Raw genomic sequence first — 25,774 nt, 5'->3', positions numbered from 1 at the left:
TAAGTTTATGTATTTAGTTTTTTAAGCATACCCTCTGCATTGTTGACTGTGATAGCATTTTTAAAAACGTTTTGTTGCCTAACGTTGTAATATAAAATCTGGTAGTCAGACCTTTATTCAGCTAAAATACTTATTTTTGTGTTTCTTTTGCATTTAAGGAGCAGGGAAATATAAATAACACATAATCAGTCTATCGAACTTCGGTAAGCAAATAACCATGGCAAATGCATCTTATCATATATCCAGTCTTCTGGATAAGATGAATTCCCATGACAAAGACTACAGGTAAAATATAATTCTAATTTATCTGTTTTTTGTTTCCAAATTTTTGTCTGCAAAATTAGTTTAGAGAACAAATGAAGGGTTAAAAGTTAGCTATGAGACCAAAAACCCTTTCTTTTGTTATAGGTTTATGGCAACTAACGACTTGATGACTGAGCTCCAAAAAGATTCAATTAAACTTGACGATGAAAGTGAAAGAAAGGTGATCAAAATGCTTCTCAAACTTCTGGAAGATCAAAATGGAGAAGTTCAAAATCTGGCTGTGCGATGGTGAGTCAAATAACCAATGTTTTGTATTGGAAATAGATGGATAAAATATTTCAATCGCCTACAGACAAATCCAGTTAATTGCATAATCTATTTAATTGCATAATGATCCTAATTCCCAACTGTAGTTATTTGTTGAGAAAATTTTATCGATACTTAATCTGGTTAATTGCATACCACAGTGTGGTCAATGGGTAATGCGATTAACCAGTCTGCAGAACATTGCAGTTCCTGACAAGATCTCGTGTTTGCAGGACCCATATGTCCTGCATGCGCGCGTGCACGACCCGTAAGTTTGCGTGCAAGACCAATCTCAGCAGACGCAAAGCAAGTAAAAGAGGCCAAGATAGTCCAGTTAAACGCCTTTGGGGCAAAATTTGCACATGCAAACCTAAAAAATTGGCGTGCAAAAAATTTTGTTACAAAAAAAATTGTGCATGCACCTGCCACATTCTGCAGACTGGGCGATTAACTGCATTTGTCTGTATTGTACTTAGTAAAATACAGCTTTGTGAAACCCATGTACAGTTAACCAGGATCTGCAGGACTTGTTCCTCCCAATAATTTTCTGATTTTAAGACATCATTTCAATTGCAGTATTTGCAATATATTATGATGTTATGTGCTTACAGTTTGGGTCCATTGGTAAGCAAAGTTAAAGAACACCAAATTGAGACAATCGTTGAAACTCTCTGCAACAATATGATTTCCGATAAAGAACAACTTCGAGATATCTCAAGGTTTGAATAACTTTGTCTTTCAAAACGTGTTACACTTTATCAGTTGCATTTTGTTTTGTGTCAGTCTGGTCAAGGTGTATTTGCATGCAAAGATTTGTAGTTATAATGCATATTATTGTAAAAATACAAGAATATTTACAAAAAGGTTGTATTTTCTAATATTTCTCTATGCTTTCAGTTGCCATTGACTTAAAAATCACTCTGGAAAATGCCTGCTAAAATGCAAAAATAATGTTTAAATTAAACCTTATAACTCTCAGGATTTCGTCGATTTCTTTGGTTTAGCATTGGATTATTTTTTTTTTATGAATAAACATTTGATGAACTTTTTGCAGCATTGGTTTGAAGACAGTGATCATCGAATTGCCGCAAGCAAATGTTGGATTGGTTGGAAATATCTGCAGAAAAATTACAGGACGTTTAACTTCAGCAATCGCCAAACAAAAAGATGTCTCTGTACAATTAGAAGCTCTAGATATATTGGGTTTGAATATTTTATTTTTGTTCATACCAATATAATCACAATATTTGAAACCAATCTTTAGGATTTTTATCATAATGACAAAATTTGTACAAATATTTGGTTAAGAAAGGCTGTTATTTAAATAAAATTAATGCCTTGTCATGTTTTAGGTGATTTGCTGAGTCGCCATGGTGCACTTTTAGCAAACTTCCATCAGCAAATTAAAGATGCTTTGCTTCCACTTTTGAACAGTAGTCGAATGGCTGTCCGCAAGCGAGTTAATACTGCTATTGGTCATTTGGTAAGTACAGTAGGAAATGGCACAATGTATATGATTTTTGCAAATAGCCTAATTGTGTTTATCTACAAACCTAATAAAGTTTTCTAGTGGGTTTTTTGCAAGGTATACAGACTCCAACTTCTAGTATTGCCAGAAAAATTCCCCACAAACACTATTCTTACTTATAAGCGATTTGGTTCCTAGGACTATAAACTCACAGTCCGCCAGGCCCATTGAAGGCATTCTACCGAATCAGTCGGTCACCAAGCATTCCCATACACCCAGCCTGTGTTGGGATTCCAACCCATGACAGAAGTCTGTCTGGGACCCTAGCCAAGCCTGGTCACATGGGAATGCTTGGTGACTGACTGATTCTGAATAACACCTTTAATAGGCATGGTATACTGTGATTTATATGTATAAATGTGTGGTGATTGCTTGTCTGCATGGACGCTTTAGGGCTGTTCGCTGTTACGAATTTATGTTCCTCTTAAATAACTATAAACTAGGTTTAAATATATAACAGTTCCACTCTCTACAACTAATCTTTTTTAGGTAATAAGTTGCAACAACAGTGTGTTTATGGAGCTTATTAACCACCTTGTGAGTGAATTGAAAAGCAATGATCACGGCTGCGGAGATGACAATTCCCTGGTTCGAACACGACGAACATGTGTCCAGTGCATTTGTGCTATAACTCGACAAGCTGGACATCGAGTGGGAAGATCTCTCGAGCAACTGATGCCTCTTGTGACAGAGTTCTGCACTCAAGATGAGGTACAAAGATGTAAAAAAAAGCTAATTGCTTTAAACCAAGCGACTTTTTTTAAAAATATGTTTTTAGAATTTGCCACAATTTGATAAAATCGATTTAAAAAACAATTTACCCTACAATGATCTATTTTTTGTAAAAATGCCGTAAATCTTGGTTAATTCGGACCCGTTTGGACCAAAAATTGTCCGGATTATGCAGAGATCAAGATTAACCAATGTTGATTGGTTCAAGCCTTACCACTTTACAAATCATTTGTACCTCAAGTTTTGTCAGAATTAGACCAAGACCTGGCTTAACTGAATCCGGTTTAACCAAGGCTTACCATAAATAAACTAAGACAGGAAAAAATGTTTGTGAAAATTTAAAAAATCATAAATAAATAAGTGGGGGATTTTGCTTAAAAAAAATTGACAGTTTTTCCTTGTATTGAACTCTTTAATAGAACAGTGGAAATTATGTTTAGGCTGACGATGAACTGCGCGAGCATTGCTTACAAGCTTTTGAGCTATTTGTGCGACGATGTCCGATGGAGGTTACTCCTCACTTGTCTTCTATAATCGAGATGTGTCTAAAGTAGGTTAACGTTGGTTTGGATTTAAATCAAAATTTGCAAGGAAAGACCAAAAATGCAGTAGAAGCAAAATTGTGTTACATAGGTTCTCAACCAGGGGTAAATTTCGCCCCCAGTGGTGAATTTGGCATACTTTGAAACTTTTTGGTAAATTTTCATTATCTTGAAAAAAAACTTGCTTTTTACGTACGAGACCTAGGAAAGCTACAAAACTAGCTGAATTGGAAATGTTTCTGATGTCACAATGCCCAGAGCACCGAGCATCAACATGAGATGCATGGTACTTGATCAAACAGAACATTTGCTGTTTTGGTCCATCCCAATAAACAACCATACAATAAACACAAGGACTTCTATTCAAAAGTTGTTATGTGTTAAATTTGTTCAGTTACATCACCTTTGACCCCAATTACAATTACGATGATGGAGATGACGACGATGATACGATGGAAGATGACGGTGATCTGGATGATCAGGATGATGATGAGGATTATTCTGATGATGAAGACATGAGTTGGAAGGTGAGATTTGTGAAATCTAGTGTAAGTCTAGTAAAACATCAATTGTTTTATGAATTAGTTGAGGCATTGACTTATTTTGCTGTAGTTAGCTGAGTTGGTAGACCGCGAGTCCCGGAAAGACTCCTGTCGTTGGTACGAATCCCACAGCAGGCTAAATTTTTCTAGCCTACATCTTGCCATATATGGTAAAAGCTTGGCGACTGATTCGGTTTAATGCCTTTAATAGGCAGGTCTATACCAAATCAAGCCAGTCCCTCAAGCATTACCATATATGGCAAGGCATAGGCTAGAAAAATCACTGACAGGGGGCTTTTTTAGGCTCGGGCTCTACCAATCGAGCCATGTAAATCTTTTCATGTGGGAATGCTTGCCTATTACGCCTCATAGGCCTGGCGTACTATTATTTATATAGAAACGTGCTGTAATGGATGGTCTGCGTAGACACTATAGGGCTGATCTCAGCAATAAATATATGTTCAAGTCCAGATTTTGATTGTCAAACTCTCAAAACCTGTAGCTAACTAAATTCTTGTTTCATCAGGTTCGACGAGCATCAGCAAAATGTATCGAAGCGATTGTTTCAACTCGTCCCGAATTGCTTGTTGAGTTTTACCAAACAGTTTCTCTACCACTGATTGCAAGATTTAAGGTCTGTTTTTGTTCCTTGGTTTAAAGTTTAATATTTGTAAATCGTACCTTTTTAGTATTATATAATGGATATGTTTTAAATTGGGGTACAAAGCACCAAAGCAGGTAATAGGGTTAGTATGTCAAATTAATAGCAGTTTATACCTAATTGTGAAAAACTTTTTGTATGGTTTAAAATATTCATTGCTTAACATACCAAAAACACCACTCAATCTGCTAAAAGATGTCATTTTTTTTTAATTTCATGTCAATTTCTACAATTTGATTTACTTTGTGTCAGTTACTATAGACTGGGGATGGTACTAAATACTGCATGTTACCGTATGATATACCTCATGATTATCATGCCGCATGATGTGTGTAAATTGAGAATATAAGCCCAACGATAGTAAATAAGACAAGATTGTAGGATTTTTTTTTAATTACAAACTACAAATTACAAAATCACCCCAACTCAAAGTGTAATTTTCACATCAAGTATATTTTTAATGGTGAAAATAACGGCCCAAATAGATGTAAAAAGCGACATGCTTTATTGTTCAAACGTTTCGGCAAATGCTCATGCCATCATCAGTGATATGAAGGCCACATCAATTGCACCCATTTATATACACTTTAGTCGCATAAAGGAATGATAAAAAGGTGCGAAACAAGCATATATTTTTTATCCATTAAAACTGCTTACTACGGGATAAAATGCGGTCCCATACAGTCAAATGCTAGGGCTGCAAAGAAATTTTACCAAAGCTGAAGGGATGAATAAATAAGCATTTTGGGCTTCGAATAGTTTTTGTCATAGCTTTATATGATTTAGAAACTTTCTCTGATTATGTATTTTTGGGCAACTGGTTTGTTATTGATCCAATCTAATTAAACAAATCAAAATATCCACCTATGTTCTATCTTAGGAACGTGAAGAAAGTGTGAAAGCGGATATTTTCAATGCCTTCATCGCGCTGGTAAAACACACAAAGATTGTGACATCATCGTCGGCAAGCAGTGTTGCCGCTGGTAACAGTGACGCGATGGAAATGGAAGACACATCACTATCTCTTCTTATGTCTCAAGTCCCTAACATTGTTAAATGTAAGAAGTTTTACAAATTTATGACCCTACCAAATTTGTGGTGCGTTTTGTGTAAATTTTATTCTGTTGAAAGAGATATTGGTATCCTAAATCAGTTTCTGCCATGATTTGGAAAAATTGTGGCTTAATAGGAAAACTACGAGTACTAGGGATGGGTCGAGCCAAGCCAGAACCCAAGAACTCTGCACTGATCATCGCTGTTTTTGATGCTCGGTGCTAGGGATGTTCAAAGTAGAATATCGAATCCTTTGGATTCGAATTCAGTTAGATTCGAATCCATTTTTGCCGTTTATATCGGGTAATTGGAACCGATATAAATGTGTGCTCTCGCCGTTGGTAAAAATGTAAACACATGCGTTACGTTTTTACGTCGACGCCCGGTCATTGTACCAGTTGCAAAAGACGGCAAGTGACTCGTCGCCGTCAAATCAAGGAGCGCTATACAACGCCTTAACGCCAAGTCACGAGTCGCTATAACAACCGCCTAACGACGGTTGTGCATTGGAAGCATAATTAACGATTAGCGCACTTGTTACGCATCTGATCACGTCATTACGTTTATACCATTAAACGACGTACCGGCGACTTTTTGCAACGTCTTACCAGCATCTAATTGTTTTCCGACTTTCGGTCATGGCGTTGGGCAGTGATTTGAAGCATGGGATTGTCTGTTAATATCACAATAACAGTAAAGGAACCCCAAACATATGACGATTTGGTCAAACATAAAAATGTAGTAAGTAAACTCTGCAAAGTTCACGTTTTGTGTTGCAAAATCGCAGGTAGTTTAATTTGGGTTTGGAAATGTATCACCCAATGTCCCAACTTTGTTTGCTAGGGTGTCTGTTTTTGCAGTTGTTTTAGGTTAACAAACGTTATATATTTGTACACTAGGAAGTCTATGTCAGTCCTCTGCCACCAGACAAATCAAAGTACCACAGCATGCTTACAACATAGTTACTTCTACTGAAGGCAATAAAAATCACTAAATAAAATTGTTATAATTATGTTTTAACGTTATGCAATTTTTTCTAAAAAACTAGTCTACTTTAGTTGTTGTCAAGATTAATGAATGTACAGTCAAAAATAATATAAGAATTGGATTCGATATTCTAGATTCGAAACAATTATTCTAGAATACCCAGCTATTCTAGTCGGTGCTCAGCGGAGCAGTTACACAAACTGACCTGAGCATTAAATTTGCATATTCATGCCCTGTTAACATACCAAACTAGTGTTCAAAAGGGTAGAAAAATGACTGTTTTTTTAAAAAAAAAAGCACATATACTTCTGGAATTGGGAATATTTGTGATGTCACAATGCACCGAACAGCGAGCATTAACATGAAATGTTCAACGTTTGACCAAACAGAACATTTGCAGTTTTGGCCCATCCCTAAAAATAACCATATCTTGTAAATTATATTCATTTCTTAACTTGATACATTTGCATTGCAGGTATCCACAAACATCTTGCAGAGAAGAGCATCAAAACACGTCACTGCTGTTTCTCGCTTCTAACGCAACTTATTCTCACCATCCCGGGCTGTTTGTCGAGCCACTTGGAGGCGCTAATGCCTGGTATCGAATTCAGTCTCTCCGGAAATCGCAACAATTCATCTAACATGAAAATAGACACCCTTAACTTTATCCATATTCTTCTCACAAACCACGAACCCGAGGTAACTACATGAATATTGTTTCTATTTCCACAGTTGCCATGGTGATTTAGTTGTAATTGTCCCCTCTGGAAATTTTAGAGGGCCAAAAATGTCCAAAAACCTTGGCTTTTTTGAATGAAAATAATGATATACAGCAAACCTTGGTTAACCCAGACCCGTTTGGACCAAAATTTGTCCGGTTAGGCTAAGATCCAACCGATGTCGATTAGTTAAAGCCTTACCACATTACTATTTGATTAGTTCTAGGGCAGCGGTTTCAAACTAGAGCCAAATGTTCCTGTAGTGGTACACAAAACGATTTCTGTAGGTTCCACAATCTTACTCGTGGTGCAAAAAAACAATTGTTTGCGCATAATCGAATGTCTTAAACACGTTTGTGATGTCACAAGCTGCTCTTAGATCATTGATATTTGTAAACAGGCGAGTTTCCAGGTTAAATATATCCTGAATGTTGTAGTTAAGGTGGAAATGTAATAAGGAATTATATTTAGCTTGGTCCGTAAGTCCTACAACTCTACGAGGGAATAGCAAAAATACCATTCTGTAAGTCAAAAAGATTGAACACCACTGTCCTTGGCCTGGGAAATAATCTATGCGGCCTAAACGAGTGTAAATAAACCATTTAGTATAGGACTAGCTTACTTTTTTAATTAGTGTAAACTTGTTTTTGTGTATTTCCAAACTTTGGGCATTATAACAAATTAATGTTTTATCTTCAGACGATCCACCCATTCGTTCAATCTCTAGCTCCTCATGTGGTTGCTTGTGTGAAAGATCCTTTTTACAAAATAACATCCGATGCACTTCTTGTCATGCAAGATCTTGTCAAGGTGCAATTTTTATTTCTTTTCTCTACACAATATAATCACACCAAGTTTCTCAGCAACCAATGAACGGATACAAAGTTTTATAGCATTGAGTTTTTTTGTTTGTGTCAGAAACTCTAGTGCTAGTTCTTGATGAATGTATTACATTAAAGTCTAAAAAAGTGGGCATTGTTTGTGTCACTTGATAATTGTTAACTATACCTTTTATGAAGAATTTTTGTAAAATTGATTTGACGTACTGCCCAAAATAGTTGAAAAGACATTTTGCAAACTTATTGGAAGTCAAAAGTCATTTCCAAGTTTCACATTTAACTGCATCTATACTTTAGACTAGTTCTTGTCGTATGTTTTTGCACTTTTTGGCTATTTTAAAGGTTGTCAAGGTAAAAAGCAAGTATCTAACCCACTAAGGCCAATCACAAAAATTGCATTCAATATTTCGATATATAGGAATAATAGATTCTGAAGAGTACTCAATTATATTTTTGGCAGATAATTTGTGTGGATGCAGTAAAATTTGATCCAGACCCGTTGATTCAAACTTTATATCACGCTACTCTACACCGACTAAAAACATCAGACATTGACCAGGAAGTAAAAGAAAGAGCTATAACTTGTATGGGACAGATTATGTCTTCTGCTGGACACAGGTACTTAGTTTCTATGCTTGGACATTCTGGGCACACCAGAAAACATATGCTGCATATAAACTGGTGTGTGGACATAGCTGTCATATCTAGTGTTGCTCACAGTGGTCCTCAGTGTACTCAGGGAGCTTGTGTGTATGTCCAAACACATGACAATATATCCTGGGTAGACACTGGTGTGTGACCACAGCGTGCACATCTAATGTTGCTCACCGTGGCCTTTAGTGTACTCAGGGGGATTGCGTGTATGCCCAAGCACATAAAAAGCTATGCTGCGCATAAACTGGTGTTTGGTCACAGCATGTACATCTAATGTTGTTCACCGTGGTCTTTAGTTTATTATGGGAGCTTGTGTGTATGTCCAGATATATGAAAATCTGAAACCCATGTTCAGACACATGAAAAATATATACAAAACATTGGTTATTTTAAACTAACAAAAGTTTTAACACAGATTGACTGCTGAAGTACCAAACACCTTGCAATTGTTCCTGGATCGATTACGGAACGAAATAACCCGTCTTACTGCAGTAAAATCTCTTGACGCGATGGCACAATCGGGAAGAGTCAGTCTGGTGTCGATTCTCGGACAGGCGATGCCGGTTTTGGCCAATTTTCTTCGCAAGAACCAACGCTCTCTGAAAATATCAACCCTTAAATGTTTGGACAGTATTTTTAACAATTTTTCCAGGTATTACGCTCTACAATGCCTCATGGCTCTCATTTGTAAACCGGTAAAATTTAATAACATTTGTTTCTTTCTTTCTTCTGGTCAGGGTAAATTTATACAATTGTTTTCAAAATAAATAAACTTATAAATTACTAAAGAAGGCATCTATTGTCATCAATGTAAAAACATCAACCCCAAAAATGATAAGCTGCAGACTGTGCACACTGTTTCGACCTATAAGGTCTGTAGTAGTTGTGGCATCGAACCGAATAGGTGAGGTATGGCTTTTTAGCCTGTTACTCCCAACAAACTGGAGTGCCATTGGATGGCTACACCAGCCAATACGGCCGATATCTTGTCACCAGCTGCACTGATGCAGCCTTATAGGTCGAAACAGTGTGCACTGTCTGCAGCCTATTGTCATTAGTTTTGAAAAAATGCAGTCAAAAATCTACAAAATGATTGTGTCTATATTTTTGCATTTCTTTACGATAAATAAACATCAAATTTTCTTTTATCACAGTGACATCACAAGTGACATGATGAAGTCAGTAATGGACGAGATTCCACAATTGATAAGCGACTCGGATTTACACATAACACAACTTGCAATGCAACTTACGTCACTCATGATTCAACAACCCATTGCTGTTGGGATTAAGGGATTACTTAACGACATTCTCCCCAATGTTTATTTCATTGTGAGATCACCTCTTTTGCAAGGTATGTAAAAGAGTTACAACACACAATGTATCTGCTATTGTTTGTTTGTTACACCACAAAAATGGTCAAACTGGCGATACCACCGCCACGAAACTGACATGTGCAGCATACAAGGCAGGCAACGGTGCTTGTGTTTCGACTTTCGGCGGGTTCACCACTGAGCCTGTGTAGCTCAGTTGGTAGAGCGCGTGTCCCGGAAAAGCTCCTGTTGTGGGTTCGAATCCCACCACAGGCTAGATATTTCTAGCCTAATGCTTGGTGACCAGCTGATTCGATATGACGCCTTAGTAGGCCTGGCTTACTATGATTAATATCCCAGTGAAGGTATAAGTTACCATTAAATATTAAGTAATACTCTATTTTCTATTTTTACAAGACAAAAAAATAAACTTAATAATTTGCTTTCATGTCATATTGGTTGCAAGACTTGAGAACCCATGCTTATGGGCCACGCTAAAAAGTGTTTGTTTTTGTAATTTACTTTTCTTGTCCACCAGGTGGAGCACTGAGTGCCGTTCTTCATTTCTTCCATGTGTTGGTGACGACAAGTGACGCCCGTCGCAAGCAGGGTGACGACTCCGCTGTGTCATTCCGTGACGTTTTGCGATCACTTATCGAACCCATTTACCCCCAACGATCAACAAAACAAAAGGTCTCTTCCCCACAAGGTTCAACCTCGACCACAACAACATTGCACAAACAAGCCTTCCACTCCACAGGTGAAAAAATTAGAGTGTTTCTGACAAGCAAAATATAATTGGGGATGATTTTTGTTAAACAGATGTGTTCTGGGGCTGTTAATTAATCAAATCTAGTTCTTTGTGGCTATCTTGAGTAGGTTTTAACACAGATGAGATAAAAGTTCAAGTACAACATTACTTGTTGATTCCTGTAAAATGAATCTCTGATGGATTGTAATTTCAGTTTTAATGCTTGAATATTGTAAATCATGAGCTTTCACTTTGTTAAGAGTCACTGTTTAATTTTACAAAAAATGTCTGCAAATTGGTATGCAATTAAACAAAAGTGTATTTTCCAAATAAAGGCCCGAAAACTTGGAATAGGTTGTGCGAAAGTTTTTTTTTAATACTGGTAAAGTGAGATTGGTTTTAAAAGTGCACCAATTACACATACATTTGTTGTTAATGAACTCATAGATTCTTTCTCCTAAAAACCTTAAGTAGAGCATTTGCTGGTGTCAATCTAGTGCCACTACCTTATTACTGAAAATTTGAGTTTAATTCTGTGTACTTTAAAGATACTTAGTATGAAAACAAGACAATTTTAGCAATCCTTATCACTTTTTTTCAGCCAAGTGCATTGCTACATTAGTGGTAGCATGCCCCTCTGAATGTGAAATGATTGTCAAGCAGTTTATGATGGACGTTGGCAACCAGAAATCCACAGAAAGCATCCGAACTTTTGTGTTGCTGGCACTCGGCGAAATCGGTCAAAACGTCGACCTCAGTTCATACAAAGATCTTGACAGTGTGAGTTTCTTGTATTTTTGAAACTGTTTTAAACCCATTGTGTTTATGTGGAAAATATAAATTGTTTATAATTCTTAAAGAGCTTTTAATATCAATGTATGTTTTCTGTTTTATACATGCCAAAGTTTTTTTATCTTCGAACGGGCAAAATCTTTTGGCAAAATGCAGTAACCTCGGGTAATGCTGACACAATTGGACCAAATAATTTGTCTGGATTAGGCGAAGAACCGGTCTAACCGATGTCGATTAGTTCAAGCCTAATCACATTTAACCATTTGTACCTTGAGTTTTGTCCGAATTAGGCAAAGATCCGGATTAACCAAGGTTTGCTGTAGTCAAAAAAATACCAATTGAATTGAAAATGTGGTGCAGATATTCTTTAGGTTACTAAGACCCCATTTCAAAATTGAATAAAAAATATTACAAATGTCTTTCAGGTTGTAATGAGTGCCTTCAGTGCTTCGAACGAGGAAGTAAAATTTGCGGCGTCCTTTTCTCTCGGCAGAATCTGTATCGGAAACTTAAGACATTATTTGCCAGGAATGCTTAAACAAATTCACCAACAGGTAATGTTACTTATTTACTCATTTTAAAAAGCTTTTAATATGAATTAAAACTTTTTTGCAGTCGAAAATGCAGTATTTGCTACTTCATTCGTTAAAAGAAACCATCACATTTTCGCCACCAACAGCACTAGAGAGCTACATGGGAAATATTTGGGACTTGCTTTTCCGATTTTCTGAAAGTGCAGAAGAAGGTATGCATTTAAGCTATAAAAAATTGTGTTATGTATTATGTTTAAAATAGTGCAAAAAAATATCCTAAAATTAAATGATTGAATTGAATGTCATTTATATATGCCACTGATGCCTGTTGAAACAGATTTAGTTATAATATAACTATATAAATTAATACATTTCTATGAAACATTATTTGATGGTGCCTTCTAAGTACGTGAAAGTACGTTAGTTAAGGCCTTACCACATTACAAATCATTTGTTCCTCGAGTTTTGCCTGCATTATTCGTAGATTCAGATTAACCGAATCCAGTTTAACCAAGGTTAATTGTACTTAAATCCTAAAAATAGAAGATTTGAAAATAGATTCTAGAAATTAATAAACTTTTAATATTTTTTGTTTAAGGAACAAGAAATGTGGTTGCGGAATGTCTCGGTAAACTCACATTGATTCATCCGGAACGTTTGCTTCCAAAACTTCGTTCGTTTCTCTCAAGCGACTCTGCTCTTGTGCGCTCCACAGTGGTTACAGCCGTCAAATTCACGATTGCCGACCAACCGCTCTCCATCGACCCCTTGTTGCGAGATTGTTTCGGAGATTTTCTTTCTTTACTTGAGGTTTGTAAAAAAAATCAACAAAATATTTGCGTAAAGAAAGTGTAGCTCAGTTGGGAGAGCGCCAGAGTCCCAGAAAGACTCCTGTATTGGGTTCGGATCCCACCACAGGCTAGATTTTTCTAGCCTACACTTCGCTATGTGGTGGTGAATGCTTGGTGACCTGCTGATTTGGTATGACGCCTTCAATGGGCCTGGCATACTATGATTTATACATGAGTGTGTCGTGTTTGCTGGTCTGCATGGATGCTTAAGGGCTGAACCTAGTTATGAATTTATGCCCTATGAAGATAGTGTAACAGAGTCGGTTTGTTTACAAACTAATCTTAAAAGTGTGTTAACATTAATACAAATGCTACTCTGTGTTTCAAATTAATAAAATCTGTCTAAAAGATTACAATGTTTGGTTTTGTCATGTTTCAGATGTTGGATGGCAATTGCTTAAAAAGCTTATCGGAATTTTTAAAACTTTTAACAACTAAAATCCAAATCAAATTTTTTTGCAGGATTCTGACATCAACGTCCGTCGTGTAACCCTCACTCTTCTTAACTCAGCTGCTCACAATAAATCAATGCTAATTCGAGATTTGCTCCCCGTTGTGTTACCAAAACTTTATAGTGAAACAAAGATACGCAAGGAATTAATCCGGTAAGCAGTCTTTAATTGTGTTATAACAGGTATCCAATACTTACTATTATAGCTTAAATGTATTGTTTTATGTAAGAATTTGCTCAAAGCACATACTGTTTAATAAGTTCATTAATTACTCATTTACATTTTTATGTATCAATATGGAAATATTTTTTTTTACTAATCAATCTTTACTTGATTTGAATCATTTTTTGCAAGACACACAGTGTCACCAAAACCATACTTCCTATATGTTGTTTTGTATATGTTGCTTCCTTACCCTGTTAAAATTTTCTCTACAATATTCCTATCCAACTAACCCCACAGAACTATTGCAAAATCGAATTCTCAATAGTTGTTTGTTAGTGACAGCATTAACAGTATTTTGTTAGCATATGTGCACGAAACTGTTTAAACAATACAAACATATATAGGTAAATAATTTTTCATCTTTAAGAAAGTGTTAGACCTTAAGGTTTTTTTACATTGGTTCTCAAGACATATCAAACTTACCTTTTACCACTGGTTAAGACAGGGTTCCCGCGGGTATGGAAAACCTGGAAAGGTTATGGAATTTAAATTTGTATTTTTGAGGCCTGGAAAAGTTTTGAAAAAAGCCAACTTTTGCAAATGTCCTTGAAAAAGTATGGAATTCGGCGCCTGTTTTACCCTGAAAATGCCAGTTAGAACTTCAAATTGTCTAACGTTTGTATATTCGTTGCAAGTATGGTAAATTGGCTACATCTACCAAAACCCTTTTACTAGTTTTACGATGAGAATTGCTCTATTTTTTCGAATAAGGTTATGGAAATTTGGGGTTTTTTTCTTGAAAAGTTTTGGAAAAGTCATGGAATTTATAAACGAAAATTGCGCGGGAACCCTGTTAAGAGCTTCTACTTTTAACAATAAAACACTAGGAATATCTTCCAAATCTAACACATCCAGATCCTATCTTATACAGGGAGGTGATGATGGGTCCATTCCGACACACAGTCGACGATGGTTTGGATGTAAGGAAGGCAGCGTTCGAATGCATGTACACATTGCTTGAGTCATCAGTGACTCAGCTCGATATATTTGAGTTTCTTAACTACGTTGAATGTGGACTCAAAGACAGCTATGATATCAAGGTCAGTGAACGTTTCCTAGCTATGATAGTTTTATTCTAGTGAGGTTCCAAACCTTTTGGTAGCACTGGACCATGCCCTCTCTGTTATTATGACATGCTAATATAAGTCTTGCATTTTTGAATGCATCATTTCATTGTTAGCCCACTATTACCATTATCCTTGTTTTAAACTGTGTGTGATCGTTGAATATCTATGTCATTTATATCAAGTGAAATTTAACTGACCCAAATTAATGTAACAATTGATGTATATTACAAACAATAATGAAATGACCATTTGCTGAACACCAGAAATCAAGAATGTAGCTTTTTTCATTTATTTCGGCTGTTATATTTCTCAGAAAATTTAAAAACAGATCTGTGTGCAATGCTTTGTAATAAATGTTTTATAAACCAGGGCAATTGTTTTCATGTACTGCGGTTTGAACATATTATTCTTTCCTTTCCAATACAACTGTCAACAAACAAAGTTAGTTTAAAATTTTCTTAATAATGCAAACTTGTTATTCTCAGATGTTAACTTTCCTTATGTTGGTTCGTCTTTCCCATTTATGTCCGACAGCGGTGTTACAACACGTTGACAAGCTGGTCGAACCACTAAGAGCAACGTGCACTGTCAAGGTACAAATGAATCACCTTAAAAAAATCACTTTAATTGTGATAAATAATCTGTTACCGTATATTTGCTTAATTGCATACCCAATCGCCAAGCTTTTTATGCAATTAACTGGATTATGCTATTAGGTAAAAGATTTTGCTAACTAGTGATTGTCAATGTTTATGATTGATATGCAATTAAACAGAATATTGGATTAACCAGATTGGTCTTTATATAAGCTATTGCTGCCAGGCATAGTATCAAGTTTATATAGCTCTTCTGGCAAATGTATTTTTATTCCGATGTTTCGACGTCCTATACAGGTCGTCTTCATCAGGGTAAATAACACCTCTATCTCTAGAGGCCCAATCATTCGTTATCGTGCGGTGTTTTCATTGCGCTGTGACGTGCTTGCATGGAATTCTTTTTTTCTTTGTTTATCGTGCACTGTACTAGTCGCATTTAGTTATTTACCCTGATGAAGACGACCTGCATAGGACATCGAAACGTCGGCATAAAATTACATTTGCCAGCAGAGCTCTATAAACTTGACAGATTGGTCTGTATTTCAAATTTGCCAAAGACTTTAAACTGTAAAGTGTTTATGCCCTGACATTTTCTTAAAAGCTTGAATCTTAGCATTTTCCTAAAAGCCTAAATGAAAAGCATTTTGACAAACAATATAAAACTTGTTATGTATCAATACCTTTATAATAAGTTTAATCACATAGCAAGCTATTTATCACATATTACCATCTTGCAGGTTAAAGCCGATTCAGTAAAGCAGGAATTTGAAAAACAAGATGAATTAAAGCGATCAGCATTGCGGGCTGTCCATGCTTTGTTGGCAATACCTGAAGCTGATAAATCTCCGGCTATGAGTGAATTTTTGGCACAGGTAAAATAAAGTATTTGTAAAAAGGGTATTTTAAGGCCCACTGGTCATCATTTTTTAATATATGAGAAAAAGGGTTCTAGTAGCTTTTGACTTTTGAGAACTCACAATGCTTAACAAAATTTTAGACCGGTTCATTCTGTATGATGTTTTTAGTTGTAGGGAATAGTTGATAGCTGGGCATTGATACGATTTTTCTAGCCTACACCTTGCCGTATGGTGGTGAATGCTTGGTGACCGGCTGATTTGGTATGGTGCCTTCAATGAGCCTGGCATACTGTGATTTTTAGAAAGGATACAATTTTAAACAGACATAGAAATTTAACAAAAATGAAAAAGTATTGTGCACTACTATGATAGGCTCACACAGTGGTGGGATTCAAATGTTTTGTCAGTTGGTTCTATTACAAAAGTCACATAAAACACGTGAGCTACTTGGATCTTAAAACTTGGGGTAACAAAAAGTACATTGACAGTAACCAGTAATGCTAACCGGTTCGCTGATCTCAAAATTTCGTGAGACGGTTCTATAGAACCGGTGTGAACCAGCTGAATCCCACCGCTGTATTCACACAAATTTGGAAAATGTTAATCACTTAAAATTACTTTTTTGTTGCTAAGATACTAAAAATGTGAGCATATTTGGCAGGAAAAATAAACATTCCACTAATTAATTCCAACTAAATAAAAAAGTTGTACAAATACAAATAAATTCAGGACTGATAAGTGAAAACTTTTTTTGACAAGGATTTATTCAACAACAGGCCGTTTGTTGCTGAGATACAAAAAAAGATAGCGGTGTACAGCGTTGGGATTCAAATTTATTGTCAGCCGGTTCTATCACAAAAGTCATATTTTTCAGCCCGTTCTGTTACTAAAAGGTCTGTTGACAGTAACCGGTAATGCTAATCGGTTCGCTGATCTCATAAAATTTCGTGAGACAGCTCGATAGAACCGGTGCGAACCGGCTGAATCCCATTACTGGCAATGTATTTATTACTATATTACATTTTGTTGTTTGTTTTTGTATTAAAAGTTATTTTGTTTCTAAACCAAACTTATTTTCACTCAGGTACGTTCCAGCACTGATCTGTCCGCCATGTTTGAAAACATCCAGAAAGATTCAAGCTCGTCCACCTCTTTGGTCGCCATGGAAACAATGGACACCAGTTAGAGGGCGTCAAGGAGCAATAACCGTGGGACGATGTCGTGCATTATATACAATTTACTGTCTCCATTCTTATTAAGTTCAGTTCTGCGCTCCTTGCATAATGTGATTGTTAGCATGTCAAACTTAATTATTAATAGGCGCCTCTATATGCACACTGAATGCGGGTTTCACAAGCGAGTTTTGTGTAGTCAAGGATAACGAATTGTCAAGTCAATATCCCAAATAGTAAATGTCGGTTAATCTGGACCCATTTGGACCTAAAAAATTGTCCAGATTAGGTGAAGATCCGGATTAACCGATGTCGATTAGAAGCCTTACCACATTCTAAATCATTTGTACCTTGAATTTTGTCCAAATTAGGCAAAGATCTGGATTAACCGAGGCTCACTGTTAAAGCTCAGTGCTAAAAATGTTAGGTTAATCGTGTTTTGGCTACAAATAAGTCTTATTGCAATACCTGACTATACTAAGCTAGTTCAAGCACCCGTTTTAGGTGCACATGCAAATTTATTTTCTGTTAGGCCCAATTTTGTTAAGTGCCAAGGCATCGTTTTAGGCTCCCTAATACAGTATGACTGCTATTTAATATCCTAAATGTAACAAATAGCTTCGTAATGCTATGGAAAAAGTTTATTTTCCACTCAAAATGACTATTTACGCATGTCTTGGAATGCTGCTATGATTTCATAGATAAAATACGCAAGTGTTATCATTTGTGTTAATATCAACAACTGCAAGATAATGATGATGTTCCATCAAAAATTCGTGCTTTATTTTGTGTTTGTTTTGTCGCCAATAAAAAGTTCTACGTTCTTGTCTGTGTAAATGGGGATGGTTTTTACGACGGTTGCAGCCGACAAGGTTCAACTGTGGTTTTGTAAAAAATGGAAAAATATTTTTTAGCTAAGAAAGTAGAAGACAGTATACCGTCATGTAGGCTATATTGTAGAAGCACGGGCGCTCATACACACTTATGGGTGGATTACGATATCACGTAGCCTAATTATGTAGGCCTACATGTAGGCGTAAATAAAATGCAGTACAATGGCGTTGTCTAAAACCTGAATCATTCTGCGATGTGAAAAGTTGCACCTTGTTTTTACTTGCCGGTGCCCGTAGGATTTCTTTAACAGCGGTAGAAAGCCACGTATTAGTAACATCAATTAGTGCAAATAAAACAAAAAAAAACTGAAAAAAAAAGAAAAAAAAGCCACTTTTATCTTGGGTTTTAGTCAGTGGTGGGATTCAGCCGGTTCGTACCGGTTCTGTAGAACCGTCCCACGAAATTTTATGAGATCAGCGAACCGGTTAGCATTACTGGTTACTCTCAATGGACTTTTTGTGACAGAACCGGCTGAAAAATATGACTTTGGTGATAGAAAAAAAGTGAGTCTCGCCACTTTACTTTTTATTTCCCAAAATAAAAACGAGAGAAAACAAGTCCGTTAAAAAACCGGTGTGAGAATAATTGCCTTTTTCTTTTGTCGAGTTCTCTCGAATTTTCAATGACACATGTGTGATTGTGAATGTTACCAGCATATTACATAAGGTTTTGGTCAGGTCAGGATAACTGAGAGACAATTATCTTCAAAATGGGAAATTCTGGATCAACGACAAACAACGCGTCTACTGGAAACATACCATCTGCTTCTGAAACAAAATTGCCACCGAACACTGCAGGTACTGATTTTAATTTATTGCTAAATATTTGTGTGAAAATATTCTTTTGTAAATACTTTATTTTTGGCTGTTTGTGGATATATTTTTATCTCTTTGGTATTCTTATAGTTACTAGTAAATTCTGTTTCACTGTAGTTGTGTGTAAATTGTTAACACAAGGTAGTCATGATTTAAACTGTTTTTGTTGGTTATATGTATGAACAACTTCATTTAGCATTTGCCGAAACATTTTGAAAAATAAAGCATGTCACTTTTTATGTCTATTTCTTCCGACTGCCATTATTTCCACCATTAAACTTCATTTATACTGAGTAGTTTTACAATATTGCTGGTGTCAACAAAACTTTCAATGTGTTTGCAATTGTAAAAATGGTTCTTAGTAATCAAATAAATGAAAATTCATTTATAGATCAGAATGCTGCATATGTTAGTGAGTGTCCGATGTCACAGGGGGAAAGTGCAGCCTCACAATGCCCGATGCAGAAAAATGATGACATCAACCCAGCGAATATGGTAACATACTTAACTGTTCACAAATCTAATTGTCGATCACAATTAGCAGAAATATGTGATTAACCATTTAATTAACCATTTGCGATTAACCATTAACCGTTTGGATTATTTGTCTCATGTTTATTATTTATACATGTATATATATATATATATATGCATATTTTTTTATCTTTATCCTTTGTCACAACTGTGCTATTTGTTTTGTTTTTTAATTACTTCGACGTCTTTGATGTTGTGTTACTTCGCGGGTCCATTTGTTGTTGTTGTTGTTGTTTTAATTACTTTGATGTAGTGTTACTTCGCGGCTCCGAAGTTCAACACCACACTGCCAATTCTGCTGCATTGTCTTGTATTTTTTTTATCTTCCTTAGTTTATTTCCATTACTTTCTTTTCTTTTGTGCAACAATAATCTTGTAACTTTATATGTTTAATTACGTTGTTTTTGGGGCATCTTGACTCGAAAACCGAAAGGTTAATCAATGCCTCCTTACCATCACTTCACTGTTCAATTTAATATTTGCGTTTCTGGGTAAAAATAAACCATTGAATTGAATTGAATAATAAGTATTCATTTTTTATGACAAATACAACTGCCCAAATGGCTGTAAAAAGTGGCATACTTAATTATTTAAATTAAACAATCAGCAAATGCATCATCATCATCATCATCAGTGATTACATGTGCCTTTTTTATGTCTATTTGGGCTGTTATGTTCATCATTAAACTTATAAACATATCTATGTTTATAGTGCTCTATTCATTTTTTGTTTCTGAGCATTCATTTTTGCTTTCTGTACTTCAACTGTGTTTTTAGATACTGAATATTTCTGCGGATAAAACATACTTAATATGAGAACTAAAAGTTTGTGTACTAATGAAAATGCCGACAGTTTGCTCTGATAATATGGTCTCATATATGCGGTGGTAGGATTATATATTTTTTGTCAACCAGTTCTATCACAAAGGTCATATTTTTCAGGTGGTTCTGTTACAAAATGTCCATTGAAAGTAACAAGTAATGCTAACCGGTTCGCTGATTTTATATAATGTTGTGAGACAGTTCTGTAGAACCCGTACGAACTGGCTGATTCCCACCATTGCATATATGTCTTCCGTTTACCATGAATTGTTTAGTACCACCCATTTATTTCATCAGTTGGTTATAATAATCTAAACAAAACTACATTCACACAGATGCCGCCTCCAAATCAGAGACCAGCTCCAGATCAACCATTTGACTTATCCACAAGTCGAGTTGTTTCTAACATACCAAAAGCAATGGTAAAGGAAGGTGAAAAAGAGACATGGGTTTATCCGTCGGAACAGATGTTCTGGAATGCCATGCTACGAAAAGGGTAAGTTGGTCAAGGTTAAGGTACAAAGGAATTAAGGTTGTCACCTTGCCTGATGGCCAAAGACAGTAAGGTTAAAAGTGTTATGTCATACTACTTTGATAGTGACTCTTGTGTAATATGTTATGTAATAGGCTTATTGGTCTCATATATTTACTTTTACATGATGTAAGTGAACACTGGTTGCATAACTCATGAGGGTCAACTGTCTTCACTTACTAGGTCTTTTTAGAGGTTAAATTATAAAAACAGTTGTCATTGTAAAAGGTCTTTAAAGATACAAATAATTGAAATGGGGTAACATATTGTTCACACTAAACTCCAACCATAACATAATACAAGACATTGCATGCAATATGATGGTACTTGTGGGAACACAATATAAATGCACCCAATGTGAGGACTTTTATTTGGTTTGGGGTAATGATGGGACGGGTACTCGGTATCGAACGATTTCAGTGATATCGATACTCGTACTCGGTATCAAAATATTTTGTGTAAGTTTTCGATACCAACGTGCGAGTACCGAAGGCCGATTTACACCATAAGAATACGGGCAACTTTATGCCAATATTTGCTTCGGACAGCACAAAATCAGAAAAAAGTTCTGCCAGGGTACGTACATTTTTTTTGCTATCACGTGGGGATTACATTTTTCAGCGTGTGTGTGTGCACGCCTGTACACCGACCATGGTAGATAAATTAGCCAGTGATATACAACTAAGTACAAGACTACACTTAATTACTCGGTAATCGTACTTGGTATCGAGGGTATATACATTTGGTACTCGGTATCGGTACTCGCTTCAAAACCTGGTATAATTTGGCCCAAATACCCCTAGTGGGGCTTTAGGTGCTCATCATGGGGGCATAATCTGGTGTGTAGTAGGACTCGTAGAGACATGTCAAATAATGTTATGTTGGTTACAATTAGTTATAACATAACACGATTAAGTAAAAGCTGCTTTTAAAAATATGAAATGTAGTTTAAGGCACTACAGTTTAAAACCCACTGTGAGGTGGCTTTTTAAATTATGCAAAACCTCATGCCAACTGCACAACTGATATTCATTCGCCTAGGCTTAACTTTTATTGTGTAGTATGCAAGTTTAATAATATTATGTGATTTTTATGGTTTAGTTGGAGATGGAAAGAGGATGAGCCGCAGGCTGATGACCTGAAAAACATTGTCCTCATCCACAATTCTAACAATGAACAAGCTTGGCAAGAAGTTTTGAAATGGGAGGCTTTCCATTACAAGTGTGTTTAAATGTTTTTTTTTTGTAATTTTCTGAAAGTTACACAAATGCTTTGTTTTCAGACAATGTCCTCTTGGACCAAAATTGCTAAAGTTTGGAGGAAAAGCCCAAGATTTTTCACCCAAGGCCAGAATTCGAAGTTTAATGGGGTATTTTTGTTTTGATTTACAGAAAAAATATGGTTCCAAACCAGGGAGGAATTTACTTTAATTTTGACATGTGGATTTAATTTTGAAATAGACACTTAAGCTCTGGAAATATGACCTGTGAAAAGTCCCATTTTTTAAATAATCTTAGCATGGTTTAGCATCTACTATGTAGTCCAGGGGTCGGCAACCCCTGGCACACGTGCCAAGGTTGGCATGCGAGGTGGTTTTTCATGGCATGCCAACCGATTTGGTGTTTATACTGAGGTAACAATTTAACTTGTTTATAGATTTATCATAACATTGTCCTGAAATGCACAAATCACACCTTACATGCACAAAACACTCTGCTTTCTCTCTATCATTGATATTTGCTGCCACAAAGCACTACTATTTGAAAAAAACGTTGGCATGCGAGGTCATTAACACCCCAAGTAAATTGGCATGCGACGCCTAAAAGGTTGCCGACCCCTGATGTAGTCTATTAGGGAGGAATGAAAATTTTGAATAGTTAAGGAAGAAATTCGGTGAAAAGGGTTTGGAACCATTAGCTTAAGCGTTAGTAAAAAGAAACAATATATATTAACCAGTACAGCACCTAAAGTTATTATTTTTGTAGGTATGAACTTCCATTTGATCGCCATGATTGGATCGTAGATAGATGCGGAAAACAAGTTCGTTATATTATTGATTATTACGATGGAGGTCAAGTTAACCCTGACAACTACCAATTTACATTACTGGTAAAACTTTTGCATAACTTCTATTATAAGAAACATACTAAAAATGTCACCCTATTGTGACCTAGGATGTACGACCGGCGTTAGACTCACCCGGTGCATTGTGGGATCGCACCAAGGCTATGTGGATGCGTTGGACAGCAAAAGAAAATAACGTCGGTGCCAACAGTAGGGTCTACCACACAGGGGAAGTCCCCAAATCCCAAGTTGTTGATCAACCACCAAAAACAGATATACCACCTGAGTGTCCAATGCATGCAAAATAACACCAGTTTTGAGACAGGATGAGGCTTTGTGAACTGTTGTTGTTTTTTGGGTAATTTTCCCCATGACTATTTATATATGCTGCTTTTTTGTACACATTTTATGTGTTGTTGTTTGTTGATTTGAGTGCTCTTTTCAATGAGGGTGATATAAAACAGTATGTGGGCTTTTCAATTTTGTTTACACATATGACATATTGACATAAAACTCCATGTTGGTTTCACTGTGAATTAATACAAACTTCTGTTATTGCTATTGCTTTTGGATATCAACACTGGAATATTAGGTGAACTTAAAGGATGATTGAAGAAAACATATTTGCCAATAAGCTTGTGTAAATTAAATACATTGAAGTACAAGATTTTAATAGGGTTTTGATGGGAGGACCCCTTACCATACAGTTTGCGGATCTTTGAAACCGCTGACAGTTAGAGCTGTTCAGGTTGTGGTGCAGGTTTGTAATTGAAATATTCATAGAATGTGGTCTCATTTACCCTTGTTGGGGCTTATATTTTCACAATCCACAAACTTTGTGGGATTTAGTACCACCTGTTTTCGTCTTTGTGGAAAAAAATCTAAATCTAGTTAGACTTAAATGACCCTTGTTAATACTTAGTCAATGTGTACTAAAAATTAAATTCTTAGCCCAGTAGATTCCTTTAACTGCAAAAGACTGTTTACTGAGCTAAATCAAGATCTCAAAATCTAAACCATAATGCCTTCACAAAAATTATTGACAATAGAAAACCCAAAGACATGTTGAAATACGCATAGCTTGACCCTTAGTAGAAAATCAGTTGTAAATAAATTTTGAACAGAAAGATAAATAGTGGAGTCATTCAATTAATTCGCTCTGTCTTCGTTTCTCCCGAGCCATTAGCCTCTTTGCTCTTTCGTAGTCCATCATTCTATGTTTGATGCTGTGAAATAGATCACATTAATTTATACAAAAACATTTGTAACATTTTATAGAGACCTTCTGGCAATTCTATTTTTTGTAAAGATGTTTCAACACCCTATACAGGCCACCTTCATCAGGGTAAATAATGCGTAGTATAAACAAAGGAAAAAAGAATTAAACGCAAGCACGTCACAACATTAGACGTTGTTACAAAAATACAATTGCCAGAAGAGCTCCATATTATGACTGGCGACAACAGCTGATATAAAATAACATGTTGCTTTTCACAAAATAGGATAATCATTTTAGTATAATATATTTGTAATTTAAAGTTTTTGAATGTACCGAGTTTAAAAATGTCACAAAATGACTTACTCGTGAACAGTGCAATGTTGATACTTGTGCAACAAGTCGCTGCATCTGTACATTTCAGGAAACCAATCACGGCGACATTTCATAAAATCCATGTACAAGTGAGCGCAGTAGTCCCTATTTGCCTTGGGAATATTAGCTAAATCCATTTCTTCAGTGGTACATTTCATTTCTAAACAAAAAAGTAATGTTATATGTGTGTTTCATGCTTTGTAAGTGGCGTTGATTGTTTTACAACATAACCAAATTAAAGACCTGAGAATTTAACTGTCTTGTTTGGCGTTATAATAGTTTTAACAAAGTTTAGATCAGCAATTATTTTCTTCGTTAAAGGAGTCAGTATAATGTTCACATTTGTATATGGTGACGGGTTAAATGTAGACAATATTTCATAAATAACCATAGTTTGTATTTCTAATTTTGAAAATGAGTGAAACAAATATACCTCGCACTGGTCGTGAAGTGTCCTTGAACTTTTCATAAATCTCTGCTTTGTCCATTGGTTCATCTTCCTGATGAAAACTTCGACTCAGGCTCGTACCCATTTTGCTTGAATGTGCCAAACCACTTAACTTGTAATTAAATCACCTAATAAAACAATACATAATATCTTCATAGAGAGCACAACCAAAAAGAAAGGACCACAACACAAATGTTTTTTAAGGCAAACATAACTTTGCAATACCTAACTCAAAAATACAAATTGCAAATGAACTACATTTTTGAGTCTAACTTTGCTGTGATAATGGTAAAGGCAAACGCATAAAAACATAGTTTATTCTAAATTACAAACAGACAATAAAAATGTACAGCAAACTTAAGGACGAAAATTGTCACTTTTATTATTTATAATTTTCTTAAAAGTTTCAAAACATTTGAAGATCCCGTTGTGACCTTGTAAACTTTGTTGTAATTATTTTGGGGAAGCACCTTGCAAAAGTGGTCAAAAAGTTATCACATAGCAAGGTACAACAACCAAAAAGTATATACCTTTTAAAATATGTAAGCTTTAAAAGTAACAATTTGTTAAATTATAACGTGCATTTGACATGTTTTTTATGTTTTTAAATGTAACTATACACAAGTAACTACGTGATA

General features: G+C 35.8%; 3 protein-coding genes across 3 annotated transcripts; 2 read left to right on the top strand and 1 right to left on the bottom strand.

The window, feature by feature from the left end:
* The first annotated feature begins 135 nt into the window (after positions 1–135).
* On the top strand, positions 136–18,273 carry LOC145222593 (cullin-associated NEDD8-dissociated protein 1-like). Its single transcript, XM_080088748.1, has 25 exons — positions 136–285; positions 409–552; positions 1,182–1,289; positions 1,625–1,773; positions 1,923–2,053; positions 2,588–2,809; positions 3,271–3,380; positions 3,767–3,899; positions 4,441–4,548; positions 5,456–5,633; positions 7,091–7,314; positions 8,034–8,144; positions 8,634–8,791; positions 9,243–9,479; positions 9,982–10,181; positions 10,679–10,900; positions 11,493–11,671; positions 12,109–12,237; positions 12,299–12,428; positions 12,815–13,026; positions 13,530–13,672; positions 14,616–14,784; positions 15,297–15,404; positions 16,145–16,279; positions 17,349–18,273. Exons 1-25 carry the CDS (start codon positions 218–220, stop codon positions 17,448–17,450), a joined length of 3,810 nt encoding a protein of 1,269 aa, XP_079944874.1. The 5' UTR covers positions 136–217; the 3' UTR covers positions 17,451–18,273.
* A 425-nt stretch (positions 18,274–18,698) lies between these two features.
* Positions 18,699–23,658, top strand: LOC145224398 (holocytochrome c-type synthase-like). Its single transcript, XM_080090886.1, has 8 exons — positions 18,699–18,833; positions 19,008–19,127; positions 19,537–19,640; positions 20,837–20,997; positions 22,135–22,254; positions 22,316–22,402; positions 23,019–23,142; positions 23,208–23,658. The coding sequence occupies exons 2-8, from the start codon at positions 19,040–19,042 to the stop codon at positions 23,403–23,405; spliced, it is 882 nt and encodes a 293-aa protein (XP_079947012.1). The 5' UTR covers positions 18,699–18,833; positions 19,008–19,039; the 3' UTR covers positions 23,406–23,658.
* Positions 23,659–24,143: 485 nt separating this feature from the next.
* LOC145224399 (NADH dehydrogenase [ubiquinone] 1 beta subcomplex subunit 7-like) lies at positions 24,144–25,287 on the bottom strand. Its single transcript, XM_080090887.1, has 3 exons — positions 25,122–25,287; positions 24,680–24,848; positions 24,144–24,323 (listed from the first exon to the last, which is right to left on the bottom strand). Exons 1-3 carry the CDS (start codon positions 25,219–25,221, stop codon positions 24,239–24,241), a joined length of 354 nt encoding a protein of 117 aa, XP_079947013.1. The 5' UTR covers positions 25,222–25,287; the 3' UTR covers positions 24,144–24,238.
* Positions 25,288–25,774: the final 487 nt, after the last annotated feature.

This window comes from Phallusia mammillata, chromosome 4, assembly GCF_965637545.1.
Source record: "Phallusia mammillata chromosome 4, kaPhaMamm4.hap1.1, whole genome shotgun sequence".
NCBI classification, from domain to species: domain Eukaryota; kingdom Metazoa; phylum Chordata; class Ascidiacea; order Phlebobranchia; family Ascidiidae; genus Phallusia; species Phallusia mammillata.
The sequence above is the reverse complement of the archived record's forward strand: the minus strand, read 5'-3'. Positions and strand labels throughout refer to the sequence as shown.